General features: G+C 24.4%; 1 protein-coding gene across 1 annotated transcript; it reads right to left on the bottom strand.

The window, feature by feature from the left end:
* Positions 1 to 513: 513 nt before the first annotated feature.
* Positions 514 to 14270, bottom strand: LOC145849825 (casein kinase I-like). Its single transcript, XM_082954899.1, has 8 exons — positions 14082 to 14270; positions 9984 to 10192; positions 9042 to 9194; positions 8682 to 8790; positions 7552 to 7676; positions 7220 to 7288; positions 4839 to 4998; positions 514 to 1129 (listed from the first exon to the last, which is right to left on the bottom strand). The coding sequence occupies exons 1-8, from the start codon at positions 14250 to 14252 to the stop codon at positions 1064 to 1066; spliced, it is 1062 nt and encodes a 353-aa protein (XP_082811025.1). The 5' UTR covers positions 14253 to 14270; the 3' UTR covers positions 514 to 1063.
* Between the last annotated feature and the right edge of the window lie 1237 nt (positions 14271 to 15507).

Below are 15507 nucleotides of genomic sequence, written 5' to 3'. Positions count from 1 at the left end.
AACAGCCCTGAGCAATCGTACAAATATTTTATGTTAGTATTTTGTTAACTTTTTCTTCTAGTTACTAGTATAATTATTTAGTATAGTTTATCCAATTTTCATTTACTTACCATTGTAATTTTTTATTATACAAGAGCACGAAAAGAAACACTAATATCATAGACAAAAATAAAAACACTCAAAAGTACAAAGAAAAAGATGTTCGCTGTACAACTTTGTTTAAAGTATTTACAAAAACTTTTTAAAACTTTCAAAACATTTATGGAACAAAATATTCTCAAGCATGTTTCATTTAAACTTTATCAAGTATAAAAAAAAAAGTATTTTTGATGCTTGAAAAAAAATTCAAAAGACATAAATAAAATCTCACATACATACTTTATCAGACAAGTCATAAAAAAAAAACAAAAAAAAACTCTTTTTAGTTACCATTATTTAAAAGTTTTATTACTTTAAAATACTATTATTCTAAAAATTTTCTAAACTATATTTATGGAAAATTATCATTATTTTTTTAGCTAAACTAAAAACTTAAAAGTAAATTTTAAATATTGACTTACAAAGAAGGTTAAATAAAAAGCTCTCAATATAAAAATGTCATTTGTAAAGACATTTTCAAAAGTCTTTTGGTCAAACTTAGGATAGACTGCTTTGAAAAACCTACAGGAAAATATCTGAAAAAATTCCCTACTAGGTTCTGCTAGAGAGAAGAAAAATAAAAACAATCAAAAGCTGGAAGAATTATTTTAGTAAGAACTTGTAAAGCACTCTCAGTTTAAGCTCTACGTTTTAAGCTAGAAATTTAAAAAATAATAAAATTTATATAGTTCAGCTGGAAGATACGATTAAAAACTAAATAAAAAATATATATCAAAACAAAAAATACAGGCTAATTTTATCATTATAACTTTTATAGAACAATCTAATTTTCAGGTAAAGTTTAAAAGAGCCGACAGTTAAACAACCGAAATGTATTAAATTAAGGTTTGATATGTTGAAGAAACACTTATCACTTCCTCAAATTGCACAGTGATTCATTTCGTTTTTTTTTTGTCTGATTTTTTCATTTTTTCTGATTTGAACTGTGACCAGCCGCGGAAGTCTGCTGCTTGGATTTGGATGTTGACACCTTTAAATTAAACAGTAATTAACATTTAGACCATTAAATATTTAAAACATTATATTGAACTTATAAGTAAAAGTATTGAGATGTATTTAACAAAGTATATGCTGCGCGCATATTATTATTTTTGTTTTGCACAGAAAAATTGATAAGTTGTTAGAAAAATTACAAACAATTACGTTTTGTATTTTTATTTGCTGACTGTTCTGTGTTATTTTTAAAATATGACTGAATCACATTTTTTTTAGTTTTAGTTGAAATAAGTAAATGCTCAATAATCTGTGGTTCACAGAATTTTTATCGACTCATTTGCCGTGCATTGCATTAAAGTACTGAAAAAGAGTTCAAACAATTTCGCAATAAAATTGACTTGGATACTAAGATTTAAAAAAAAGTATTTCTCAACTAGTTAATTATACTATGAAAGTTAAAGCACTTGGCTAGAATTAATATATATATATTAAAAATTACTTTTAATACCAAAACTTAAAAAACAATTATAAAACAAGAGATTATAAAGTATAAATGTACATCTAAAAAAATAAATAAGTAGACATGAAAAATTCAAAAAATAAATTTGTAAAATTTCAAAAGTGAAAATTTAAACTAATAGTTAGAAATATTAAATCAATTGAACTAATAAAACTGAAAGATTTTGTTTATAATATATTTAATTCTGATAATACAAATAATCTAATTTATTGTTGATCCTTGTGTACTAAAAACCAACTTAAATATAAGCAGTTATAAAGTCAAAGACTTTAATGTTAGAAACCCTTTTTTGAATATAAAACTTTTATGTATTTTTATCAGTTTAATGAACTAAAATTTTTAAAGGTGGTTTAACATAACAAAAATTAAATGAAGACAGGAAAAATTGATATAAGTAGTTGTAGTTTAACTTGAAAAGCAAATACTTTTGAATCAATATGAAACAACAACAGATTTATTAGGGAGGTTATTAGTTTCTTACAGTATTAAAATATAAAAATTTAATTACATACGCATAACTGTTTGATTACATGGATTACATAGTTTAATAATCACTTAAATAAGCTTTAAATCACGTTTAGAAGCCAACCAAACAACTTTAGTCATGGTATTGACCTTTATGTGAAGTTTTTAAAATTTTATTGTTAGTTTTATTTTTTTCAATTTTAAGTTTTAAGTATAGTCGAAATGGAAAAAAAAAGAAGCTCAACTTATAGAAAAACTATTTAATAGATTATCAATACTAACTGAAATGTTAAATTTTTTATTAATAAATTTTCTATATGACAAATTTTACCATGTTTTCGGTCTACAAATAAAGATATTTTTTACAAGTTTTTTTAAGCATAATTTATACTTATCGTACACAAAAAAAAGCTAATTAGTGAAATAAATAGTCATGCAAAACTATAATTAAAAATAATGAAACTATTTATGTAAGATTATATATATACATTTTTTAGAGTCTTTGTGAAAAAAAGTAATTTAAGTCGCGCACCACAACATAATATTTTGTTAGTTTGATTAAACTGGTCAAAATATTAAAAGTAAACAAAAACATTAATGATACTGTTTTGATTCTCCAGGGTTGCCAATGTTTTTGAGAAATTTCTTCAGGGTTTTTAAAAACTAACTTTTTTTTGTCAATTTTTAGTGTAACATTAAACTTAAGGTAGAAAAACTGCCCTAATTAGTAGAAGAACATTAGAAAGATTCTGTAAAGTTACTTTAAATGTGTTTTTTACTAAAATAAATAATAATACAGCTTTTTTTTTTCTTCAATTGTCAAATTGCAGGTTTTTTGGCAAGCCTGATTCTTGAAAAAACTTATATAAACAGATAAGATTGTACAAAACAACTAAACTTACTATAATAAAATTAACTTACAGGTTTTGTTCCGTATACGTAGCTTAAAAATAAACACACTACAAAAACTGCTAATTTTAAAATTTGTACTTCAAAATGCCTTTCACCAAGCATATTTTTATCTTATGCTAAAAAAAAGATGAACTTTCATATCAATATGATTAGAAATAATCCATAAAAATATTTATAATTAAACCAAATATTTATAGTGCAGATTTCTCAAAATAAACTTGAAAGACATTAATTTAATTTTAATACTTTGAGATTGTAGATAGATTTTTCCATTATCTTTACTTGTTCATCGTTGTCTTCAATAACTCCAACATTTGTATTAACCTTTATCATAAGTACAAATATATTTTGAGAGAAAAGGACAATCAACAATTTAACAACTAAAAACTTAACGATCAAAGTTTTTTTTAAATTCTACCATTTTTTTGGAAAAGTGTATAAATACAAGTGATAAAAATAAAAAATAAAGTTTCACTGAAGTAAAAGATTTCATTAAAAATAAATCTAAACAAGTTCTCGATTAGGGTATTTGTAAATTAAACATGATTTGACTTTAAATAAATTGTAAGATTACATTAATTGAATACAACAAGTAGTTGTTTATTGAGATTAAAAAAAGTACTAAAAAACATAACAGTTAAGGGAAAACAAAAAAAGTCGTATGCTAAAACTGACATAATGACTAAGAAAATTTTCAATATGCTAATGTTTGACTAAAAATTTAACCTGTCAAATTAAATTTTAGTGTTGGTTATGAGAAATTTATACAAATTAAATACCAAACAAATTTAACATGCAGGTATAAATACTTAAAATGATAAGTGCATAAAATAACAAAAATAGGTACAATGATTACTAGTGATTAGAAATTTTTTTATTTTAGATTTTTTGTTATCTTAGTAAAAATGTAAAAAAAAGTTAGTTTTCATTGTAAATAAATGAATAATTAAAGCTTTAACATTCTGATTATAGCCTACAGAATATGTTTCACCACTTTAAACTAAATCAGATTTTTCAATTGTTCTACGCAAAACTAGGTGTAATTATGACGTAGCTTTTATTTGTTTACCCAAGTGCAGATGCGGTAAGGCTGCGTAATATTAGAATAAAAGAAAATTAATTTTTAGTTTTCATCAATATTTTAACATCGTTTTTATTATGAGTTAGTTTGTAACTATTTTGTGTTTGATAAAAATACTTGTAGAAGTTCATTTTTTCTTTCATTTAAAGATAATATATTTTAAATTTTTACATTTTTAGCTTGTTAAATCTTTAAAATAATGTGTAAGAATATCACAAAAGAGTATTTTTTATTTCTAATTTACATGTATGTCATTTAAAAATAGTTCAGCTTTTGTATATTTATCTAAACACAAAGCAGTGTATAAGGTCAATAAATTATTAAAATCCATCATTTAAATAGTTTTCTAAACTTGTAATTAGTTTTAGCATCCTCTTAAAATAAATTAATTTCTGTTACACAGAAGATAATTAAAAAAAAGCTTTGTAACTTTGAATCTAGCATTGCCAGATATATACAACAATACATAACTGCAATACTATTGTTCTTTTTATTTATTGATTTTTTTTGCTAATACTTTTCAAAAGCTATCAACTATATTTTTGGGTTGTTTTAGAACATTGTTGCGTGCAGACTGCAATCATTTTGCTATCCAAAATATTGAGGTTTAATTTTACAACTTGGTTAGAAAAGAATTTTGCATCGAAACAAAAATGCTTTCAGAAAACAAACTAAACCGGTTTTGAAAATCGATAAGTTAACACTATGGTCAAAAGTTACATAGAAAAAAAACTAAATAAACATTTTCAAAAACCAAATACCAACCTTGTTGTTTTTATCCTGCTGACCCCTTCCCCTGTTGTTCACCCACTGCGTCGTCCTCACGTTCTCCTTCTTCTTCCCGCTGCTCTCCTGCTGCTGCTGCGACCTGCTCCCGAACTTCATCAGGTTCCAATCAAACACGTAGTCGTACGCGAACCCGCATCTGGAAAGAATTATTTTTTCAACGACCATAAATTTTATTATAAAAATATGGTGAGTGATTGAAAATGTTCAACTTTTCTAGAAAGCATTCTAAGGTTTACATAAGTGACCTTTGTGCAATGTAAAAAGTTATATGAATTTAAATAATAAAAATATAATAAAAAATTTTTAATTATATTTTTTTGAGGATTGAAGACTAAACTTTCGTAGCTGCTCACAAAAATTTTGCATTAAATTTTTTCAATGTTTTAATGACTGACTCTCGTGCAGTTGAGAAATTAGTTTTGGTTGTTGAAATTTACTTTCGAGAAGAAATTGTCTGAGCTTAAACTTTGCTTTAAATAAGTGATGATAACATCTTTTACTGGTAAACGTTTATATTAAAAAAAATCATGACTTGATGTTAGAAAACGTTATTGTTATATAAAGCAAACTTTAAAAAAATCTACAGAAACTTTTAATTTTAAGAAAGTGTAAAATGTGCATTAAAGTTTATGAAAAGTTTAGGAAAAACTATTCTGGTTTACAAAAACATAAACTATTATAATTATTTTCAAAGAATATAAACTGAAGCTTGGTCTTAAACTGCAAAGTAAAAACGAAGAAAATTAAGTAGACATTTTCAAATATTAGTCTAAACAAAAAGTGTATGCCTATTTTATAACACATTCTTATGCAACTTTCAAGCAAGTATTTCATTATCCGAGCCATTAGTAGAGATTTGTAGAATAAACTTTAACGAAATGTTTACGCTTTTCAGTACGCAAGGTAAAAATACTTCAGTGTTATATGGGTCACCATCACAACAAAGCAATTGTTGAACCTCCAAATTAATATGACGTCATAAAGGCTTCATTTCACGATTGGAAATGCTCCAATGAGTTTACACACATCAAAACATTGTTGTTGAATAAAACTTATCAATAGTATTTCATAAGCTAACATAAAAAATTTAAATATATAATTAGGCGGTATGTCTCTTTAGATTGTTTTAGTATAGTTTAGTAGTGTGAAAACAAATTAAACATGATTTGAAAAACCTGATCAACCTTTAAACAACCTTTTTTAGTAATGAAATTTTCAGAACAAATATAGTTTTAGTATTTCTATATCAAGTATAAAATACTTTTCAGTATTATAATTTTGCAAACAAATCATGTTTTAGAAAGTTTTCTTAAGTCTTATATAGCCTGCTTTTTTAGTGTAAATATTATATTCAGATAACTAACGAATATAATTTTACAGATATAAGAACAGTATAATAAACCATTTAGTAATATCAAAAAATATATACAACATATAAAACAAAAAAAATTTCAACTAATAAACTTTATAATACAAAACTTGCAATACATTTTTTTGCATTGACCTAATTGTTCAGCATGACTGTAACTGATTACCATATAACGCAAAAAGAAAAAAAAATGCTCTAAATAAACTTTACATATTGTTCTCTTATACTTACAATTGTTAACGTTAGGTTAGTGTGTACAATTTTTGAGGACTCTAATACTACTAGACAAAAATTACTTTTATTTAAAAAACACTCACTCAACAGCTCAACAAAATCAAATATTTACTAGTAAAAAATATGAAAAAACTATACATTACATAATTAGCTAAAAACAATTTTTACACTTGAAGTTATTTTTAAAACTTAATAGTAACTAAATAAAATATGCTTTATAATAAACTATTATGTAAAATATTGATATTAAAAAAAAAGTATTAAATAAAATCCATAGTTTTATATTTCTGTGTGTAATGCTCTTGATGATCATATTAAGTTTACAAAAACAGTTCAACTATGGCTAGTTCATAAATTTGATTAGTTTTAAAGCAAAAAATGGGTTAAACCTTTTGTTTTACAAAAATCAACATTAGCTTCTACCAAAATCTAAACTTTTTTTTAATTTCGTGTACACACCTTTATATTTCAAAACTTATAACGCACTTAAAATCACTAGTGAAAAAAAATATTTCCCCTATGGCCTTAACATAAACTTTATCCAGCTTAATTTGTGTTTAATTCTTTTTAATGTCGTATAAATTAGTCATTTAAATTAAATTACCACTACTTAGGTAATATTGCTGAGTTAAAGAAACATTGTGTGTCTGAGGATAGTTAAGTTGTTTGATTAGTTAGCTTTTTTACTAACTAATTTAAAACATCAGCTTTATATTCATTTAAAAAGAGTTTATTAATTAAAAAAAATAAAAACCTGTGAAAGAGATTTCTGAATGTCTGACGAAGGTAGCTGTAGTCTGGCTTATCGTCAAACCTCAGATTCCTGTTGAATTATTTCAAAATATTTATCAAGTTTACTTTTAATTCAATTTTACTACTCAGTCTATTTAATTTTGAACATTGTCAGACTTTTTATAATAAAATAAAAATGTTTTAGTTTAACTACAGTTACTTAAATAATAAAATTAATGATTTTAATTGATAAATAAAACACATTGAAACAAAAGATGTAAAAAAAGGTTAAAATAACCTGCAATAAGCGAGCAGCAATTACTAAACACCTCCAAAAAAAAATTATATAAAAACCTGCAGTAAGTGAGATAGGTGGCAAACTCGTTGTTGTAGCCTTTACACAGCGTCTCGATGGACGTGGACATTTTCATCTCTGATATCTTCTCGTATTTCAACCGCTTGGTGGCAGCATGGAGACCCTGATATTGAAAATGATTATATATATATATATATATTTTAAATTTTAACATTCATATACTACAATATTGTGGTTCATAGTGACAACGTATACTCGATAATCCTAATGAAAAAAAGACCAGTTGGCAGAATGTTGTTGTTAATTTTGATGCTTACTTCAAAATGATATGTGAATAATGTTTATTTTCAAATTTCGAAGAACAACTTAAATTAAGTTTCCGGATTTTTACAGTAGTTTATCTATGGTAAAAATACACTGCAAAGAACACAATTTGTACACAAGCATAAATACTAATCTTAGAACAAATAAGAGACTTATAAATGCCGTGTCTTTTTTAATCATTTACTGAAAAAGCCAGAAAAATTAACTTAACTATAGCTGTTCTTATTTGCATTCTGTAACTAAACTTCATTAAAGCTAAATATATAACAAAATATATGTTATAAATCTAGAATTAGATTAACTAAATCAATTTTCAATGAACCCACTTAAATGGCATTTAAATAATCTAGTCCGAAGTGTAAAATTGAGAAAAAAACAGTACAATTGTTTTATATATGCTAACAATTGTACAGTATTTTTTTAAAATTTCACACTATGTAATAAATATAAACTAAAAAACTTTTGTAGATTATTATGTTTATTCTAACTCTAATAACGATTATATAGAAAAAAACTAATACTGAGAGTTAAATATTATAAAATTCAAATCAGTTTTAAACACTAAACATGTTATATAAGTTAAAACCACAATCATATACTAAAACACGAACAATACCTGCCAATGTAGATTTGAAAGTTAAAATATATTAAAATTAAACAAAAAGTTAAAAAAAAACTACATACTGCCTGGGTAGGATTGAGGAGTCAAAATATATTAAAATTATAAGATGCACTTAACTAATTCTATAATAACAACAACAGTACCTGCCACGGTAGATTTGAGGAATTAATACATTTTAAATTTTAAGATTTAACTAATTAATTAGATAATAAACAACAATACCTGCCAAGGTAGATTTGAGGAGTTGAAATATATCAAAATGTACCCGAGGCATTCGAGGTCGTCTCTCCTGGATTGCTCGATGCCCAAGTGGGTGTTCAGTGATGCGTATCTGAAATAATTATCATCATTAAGTTTTATTTTCAAAACCTGGTGGGTTACTGACGAAAAAGTTTTGCACTGTCAAGATAATTCAATGTAAGCTTTTATACTAGAAAAAAGCTGTAATTTAGTTTTGGATTATTTATTTTTTAAATTCTCTAAGTAGAAATTATATGGACAAATTGATTGTATTCAAATCACATTTATTATCAATCAAAACTCTCTTTGCACATGTGACACTTTTTACAAAACTCTTTTTACCTGGCAGTGCCGGTGAGGTTCTTGTTTTCTCTGTACGGAATGTGCCGGTGCGTTCTGGGGTCCCTGAACTTTTTGGCCAGCCCGAAGTCTATTATGTAGACCAGGTTGCCCTTCTTGCCCAGTCCCATGAGAAAATTGTCCGGTTTGATGTCTCTTTGAATCAAAAATCAACAAGTTAAACAAGAGTAAGTATGAAATAGCAAAGACTTAAACTTCCCTGCAACATAAATAAATATATTTACACTTTTAAAGCAAAATCTTTTAACATATTTTTCAATTACTTTATGGTATTGTCAACATGAAATAAAAAAATATGTATGTATTCTATGTTTTTAATATTAAAATAAAAATAATTTTTTTGTTTACTTATATAAAAATAATGATTTCAATTTAAATTTGTAATTGCAAGTTTCATTAGAAAATTACTTCGGTTTATGTGACTTTCAAGCAAAAAAAAAAATCATTTGATTTTTTAAATCAGGGTTTCCCAAACTGGGAGAAGTGGCCCCTTGGGGGCCATTACAGAAATTTAGAAAGCCATAAGGTTATAATTTAAAACTTACACTATATATTCTGAAGTTAATAATGAAGATCTAAAAAAAGGGTCTTAGGCAGTTTTAATGGTAGTTTTTTGAGAAATCTTGTTTAAGGGGCCATAGCTTTTTTAATTTCTATAAAGGGAGCCTTTGAAAAAAGATTGGGAAACCCTGGTCTAATTAAAAAGTTTAACTCAAGTTTTTTTAATATAAAAAAGCTTTAGTATAATCAATGCTTAAGGAAAGCTTTTCGTGTATGCAATTGCAAAGTATCTAACTATTTCTCATAAGGTTTTAAAACAAAAGGTTTTGATTTACTTCTTTAAACAAAAAAAATATGTTTCAACGTAATGATCAATCAAATTAAGAACACATCAATAAATGCATATAAACTTTGAATCAAAACCTGTGAATGAAGTTCTTACTGTGCACGTACTCGATCCTGCTCAACATCTGGTCTACCAGCAGCAGTATCGTCTTGAGGGAGAACTTGCGGTGGCAGAAGGTGAACAGGTCCTCGAGGGACGGGCCGAGCAGTTCCATCACCAGCACGTTGTACTCCCCCTCGCTCCCGTACCACTTGATCGAGGGAATCCCGCACCCGTCGGACATCACCTGCGTGGGAAAAATTTGTTGTTGCTTGAATATTATATACATAAGTATGACAGGGTTTCCCAAAGTCTCCAATATAGCACCGTTGGGTGAGTTTTGGCAAATTTATTTGGTTTAATGTTTACTCATTAATATAATTCTTTTTTAACTTTTTAAAACTTAATGTTGTATATATGTGCAAATAAACTAAACTAATAATAAACCAATAAGGTTAATTATAAGTAGTATATTTATTTTTAGTCGATTTCCCCATCTGTCCTGTTTGAAAGAAAAATGTATTGATTATTTTTTCATAAGTTCTTTTTGTCAAGATTCCTCAAAGTGGGCAATATCGCACTTTAGGGTTATTTTTTTAGCTATCAGAATTAATAATTAGTTAAGAAGTACAAAAGAGAATTAAATTTATTTGTTAAATGTCAACAGTATATAGTATAAAGGTGTTCAAAATTCTTGTAATACGCTTGTTTCATTTCATGGAGACGATTCCAAAATATAATGAAACTGGTTGAGTTTTGTTATTACACCATTAGTTATTTTGTATCAGAGCTACTTCACCTGTACACTTTGCCAAAGAGTACTTATTAGAACGAATTTATTTTTACATTATTTTATGAAACACTTTATCAAATGGAATACCGCCTGGATTTTATTGTTGCTGAGTTAAGTAGACAATTAGTGCTAATATTAAACTCTTGCTTTAAAAAATTTAAAAATACTTTATCTTTAGAAAATTTAAAAATACTGTACCATAAATAACAATAGTTTAAAAACAAGTGAATTCATCTTTAATAGAATGTAGAATGTGATTTAACAAAATTTGTTTTGAAATGATTATTTCACTATTAAACTTAAGTTAATTTAGAAAAAATAAAAAACTAAAAGGAAAATTAAATACTTAGATTTTTTAGCTTACACTGTGTTTTATGCACGAAGAAATGCTCACAATAATAAACTATACAAAACAAAATGGACAAAGTTATTTATACTATCGTTAAGTTTTTCTAATTAGAGTCAAATTTCAAACATGATCACAATATGAAATTATTACCATAAGAAATTGACTGCACAAATTTCAAATATAGTTGAATTGTTATTGATAACTTGAATAAGAGAATTTTTTTAACTACACTTTGAGTCAAAAAAGAAAAAAACAACCCTTAGTATTTTTCAAACCCTTGAAAAAAAACATTTTTGATTATTACACAAACTACATATACCTCATGTTTATTTTTCTTCTTAATAATTAAAGGGAAGGTTAAATGTTTATGCGTCTGCAAGCTTATGCTATAACTAACAACTTTATATATGAACTAACAACGTACAAAACAAAATAACTTCATGAAAATATATAAGTAAATAAAATTCATAAGTATATTAAAACTTTTACATATGCGTATTTAAACTTTAATTTCTCTAAAAGTCTAAACTGTTTCTGTTAAATATAAATTCAATTTATTAATTTTAGATTTAAAACAAAAACTAAAATGATATTTCTAAGAATAGTGGAGAACTAGCCGTAAGGCTAAATTTTTTTGTAAAAGCATTCCATAATCAATAAAATCATGTTTCTGAACAATATATTGAAATTGGATTAACTAAATCTCATTCTAGTTCTAGAATAAATCTGCCCTGAGATTTTTTAAAAATATTTAAACCAACCTGAAATTTTTATAAAATTTAAACCCTGAGTCATCCTAAGTTATAATAAAATTCAAAATATCCTGAATATCCCTGAGATTTTTTAGAATTTTAAAATATTCAGTACCCCTGAGTATATGGAAACTTGTTTAAAGTAATGAAAGCTGTGGGTTAGGTTTAAAAAAGTAATTATTTTTTAAATAAGTTTTCAAAACTTGTGAAAATAAGCTATTAAAAATTATAAAACTCTAATATTTTTCAATTTTTTAAAGAAAAATATATTTTTAATAACTTGAAAGAAACTTTTTATTTTAAATATTAAAAAATGATAGCTTCATTATAGATGAAATATAAATGTTAATATAATAATATAATTTAAAATAATTAATAATTAATTTTTGAAAATTAAATTCTAATAAGTCAAACTTATTAATTATATGGGTCAGTTTCTTAAAATGCTAATAAAAAAAACCATTGAGTATTTACTCAAATGTTAATGATTAAAATAAAATTAAATGATTTTTTTTTTGATCATCTTATTTTTATTTTTTAAACCTTACTTATATCAGTTTAGCTTACTTTTTAGATTTTTTTACTCAACCTTAAAGTTTTACACTAAAAATAAAAATAATACTTACATATAATATAAGTATTTAATTAGTAATTTTAAGAGCTGTAATGAAATTAAAACTAATTCAAAATCCAAAACTTAATCTTATATTTTTACAACATACTTAAAAATAAATATTGTTATTTGAACATTAATAAATAAGCTGATAATAAAACAAAAACAAGTAAAAATATTTAGTCAACTTATAAGGTAATTATATCATAGTCATAAAGCATAAAAAACTATTGTTATAATAAGACTACATAGTCATAAAGAATTTTTATCTTTAATGTTTGGTGGTTTTATTTTATTGTAAGAAGTTTCTAGCACTAAGTCATTTTAATACCTAAACTTTAATAATGAAACTTAAATGAAAATTGGAGAATTTGCTTAGTTGTTTAAAAATAGATTAGCATAAAGATAATGTTTTTGTTTTTCTAGATTGCATATATAATAGTTTAATCAATTTAATTATTGTCAAAACATATTGATGCAATGGCTACGTGCCAAAATATAAAACCAAGCAAATAAAAGCTTAAGATAGCTGGATGTACTTAATTTCATTATAAATACTTTCACTTTAAATGTGAATTTTTATGTTACTTTTTCAATACATCAACATATTCTTAACATTGTAATAACTGCTGACTTTATATTGTTAATAAGTGTGCTGTAACCTATTTTAAAATAAAAACTATACAAATATTAAAAGCATTATCATCATATTTTATAAAACCTAGCGCTACAATTAATTTTAATAGTCAATTTGACTTAATAATAGAATAAAAATAAATAAAAATGTAACTAAAAAAAAAAACTAAACATAATAGATAACTGTAAAATTTTTAAGGTGTTATTTAAGAAAGAGAATTACTTAAAAATTACTAAGTTAATAAAATAAAAGAATCTTAAAGTACAAGTATTCTTTTTGTATTCTATAAAATTTAATTGGTTTTACATGATAATTCAAATTTAGACTATTCAAATTCTTACAAAAATATAGAAGAGAAAATACCTCAAAAAGTAAAAAATATAATTAGGTATTTACGTCTTATTAATAACTACAAGCCATTTTTTTTAATTGCAAAATTTTGAATATTAAAAAACATATTAAAAATTATAAAAATAACTATATTTTAAAATATATTTTAGTGATATGACAAAATATTAAAAAGTTTGAAAATGATAAATAGTGGCTTGTAGATATTAATAAGATCTAAATATCTATTTATAATTTTATTTAAATATACATTACTTTTCAAGTTGTGGCCCTTTTTACATTTTTTTAAGAATTTTAATTTTCAGAATTTTAATAGTTGTGCACCTAATGTAATTAACAGTTTGTACAAAATATTTTTAAAATAAGAACAAATTAAAGCTTTTGAAATTTAAAGCTTGTACTGTACTCATAGTTACAAAACATTTTTAAAAATTTTGTCTGTCAACCTAAAGTGAGCACTACTTAAAAACAAACATAACAAAACTAAAAACAAACAAAATAAAAAATAAACTCAAACTATTTTTATTAGGACATTTAGAAAAGTTAATTATCATATTTTTGTATTTTTTTTTGCTTATTTTAGATACTCTACTTATTAAAAAACTATTTATAATAAAAATTACAAATCTTAGCACTTATCTCACCTTGTAAAACCTGCACTCAATGTGCAACTGGGGATGTTTTGTGTTTGAAAACTCCAGTTTTATGGCCACCTCATCTCCGGTTTGCACGTTGGTGCCAATGTAAATGTCGCCAAACGACCCACTTCCTATTTTCCTACCCAGCCTGAACTTGCCTCCCACTCTCAACTCCATTTTTTTAATTTATATATATATTCTAAAAAAGTAACAAAGTGAAATGACAGGTGTAAAAAAAGAAAAAAAAAAAGAATAAGGTCAAGAAGAATATTATTTACAACAGTTAATTTTGATGAAATACTTAAAAAGAGCTGAAATATATAAAGTAAAAACTTTACACTTATAAGTTTAAGATTGATTGAAATTTGTTCTATCTAAATCAATTAAGCTTCTATCTTATTAATTTTACTTTAAGATATATCTTAAAAATTTTACATTAATTTCAATAGTTAATAATAAAAGTTTATAACTGCTTAAGTAGATTAATAGCTTTTTAACTTAACTATATTAAAAACAAAAAGTTCTGCTATTATTTGATGAAATAAATAAAGTAATTCAGTTATAAGTTGTTTAAAAACTAATTTAAATACCTAAGCACATAAAACTGGGCTATTTGTGGTTTTTAATTACATTTTAATAAGAGATCTTGTGAACAAATACAAGTTTAAAGTTCATTTTATAATTTTTTTAACTTTTTCTTAAAACAAAAACAAGTTAAATTTTATATAATATATGGATTTCAAAATTATAAAAGCAAAGTAAAATCTTTTAGTTAGTTAAAATCTGAGACTTGTTTTTGAAGTTACTTTTTTTATAGTATTCAAACAATAAAGAACAACATACCACCTAAAATATATGTTTAGTTCTGTTTGTAAATATATTATGAGATAATAATTTTATAGAAAAGCAAACAAACAAAATTTCTGACCAAAATGCAAATAAACTAATTTGTTACATGACAATTCAAATTTGGACAACTCAAATTCCGACAATTCAAGTTCTTAAAAAATATTTAATTAACTATATCTTATTAAGTAATATAAACTTGAAAAAAAAAAAAAAAATATGTGGATCATATTAATATCTACAAGCCGCTTTTTTCATTTATTCAAAATTTAAAATACTTTTTACGGCATTTTAAAATTACTTAAAATAATTATGTTTTTTACTTTATTTAAGCTACATCTAAAAAAATATTTAATGTTTTACAAAAAGAAAAAAATGCCTTTTATATATTAATATGACCTACATATGTGTTTTTTATATTTGACAAATATGCATTACTTTTTTATTTGTGACTGTTTCAATTATTTTTTAGAAGTTGAATTGTCTAAATTTGAATAGTCGTACACCCAAACTAGTTGACCCTGGTACACAAAAGTAGTACCTGATATCTATATTTCATAATAAACATTGTGATTTTAATATTTGT

This window comes from Thalia democratica, chromosome 2 (genome assembly GCF_965202585.1).
Source record: "Thalia democratica chromosome 2, ktThaDemo2.hap1.1, whole genome shotgun sequence".
Lineage (NCBI taxonomy): Eukaryota > Metazoa > Chordata > Thaliacea > Salpida > Salpidae > Thalia > Thalia democratica.
The sequence above is the reverse complement of the archived record's forward strand: the minus strand, read 5'-3'. Positions and strand labels throughout refer to the sequence as shown.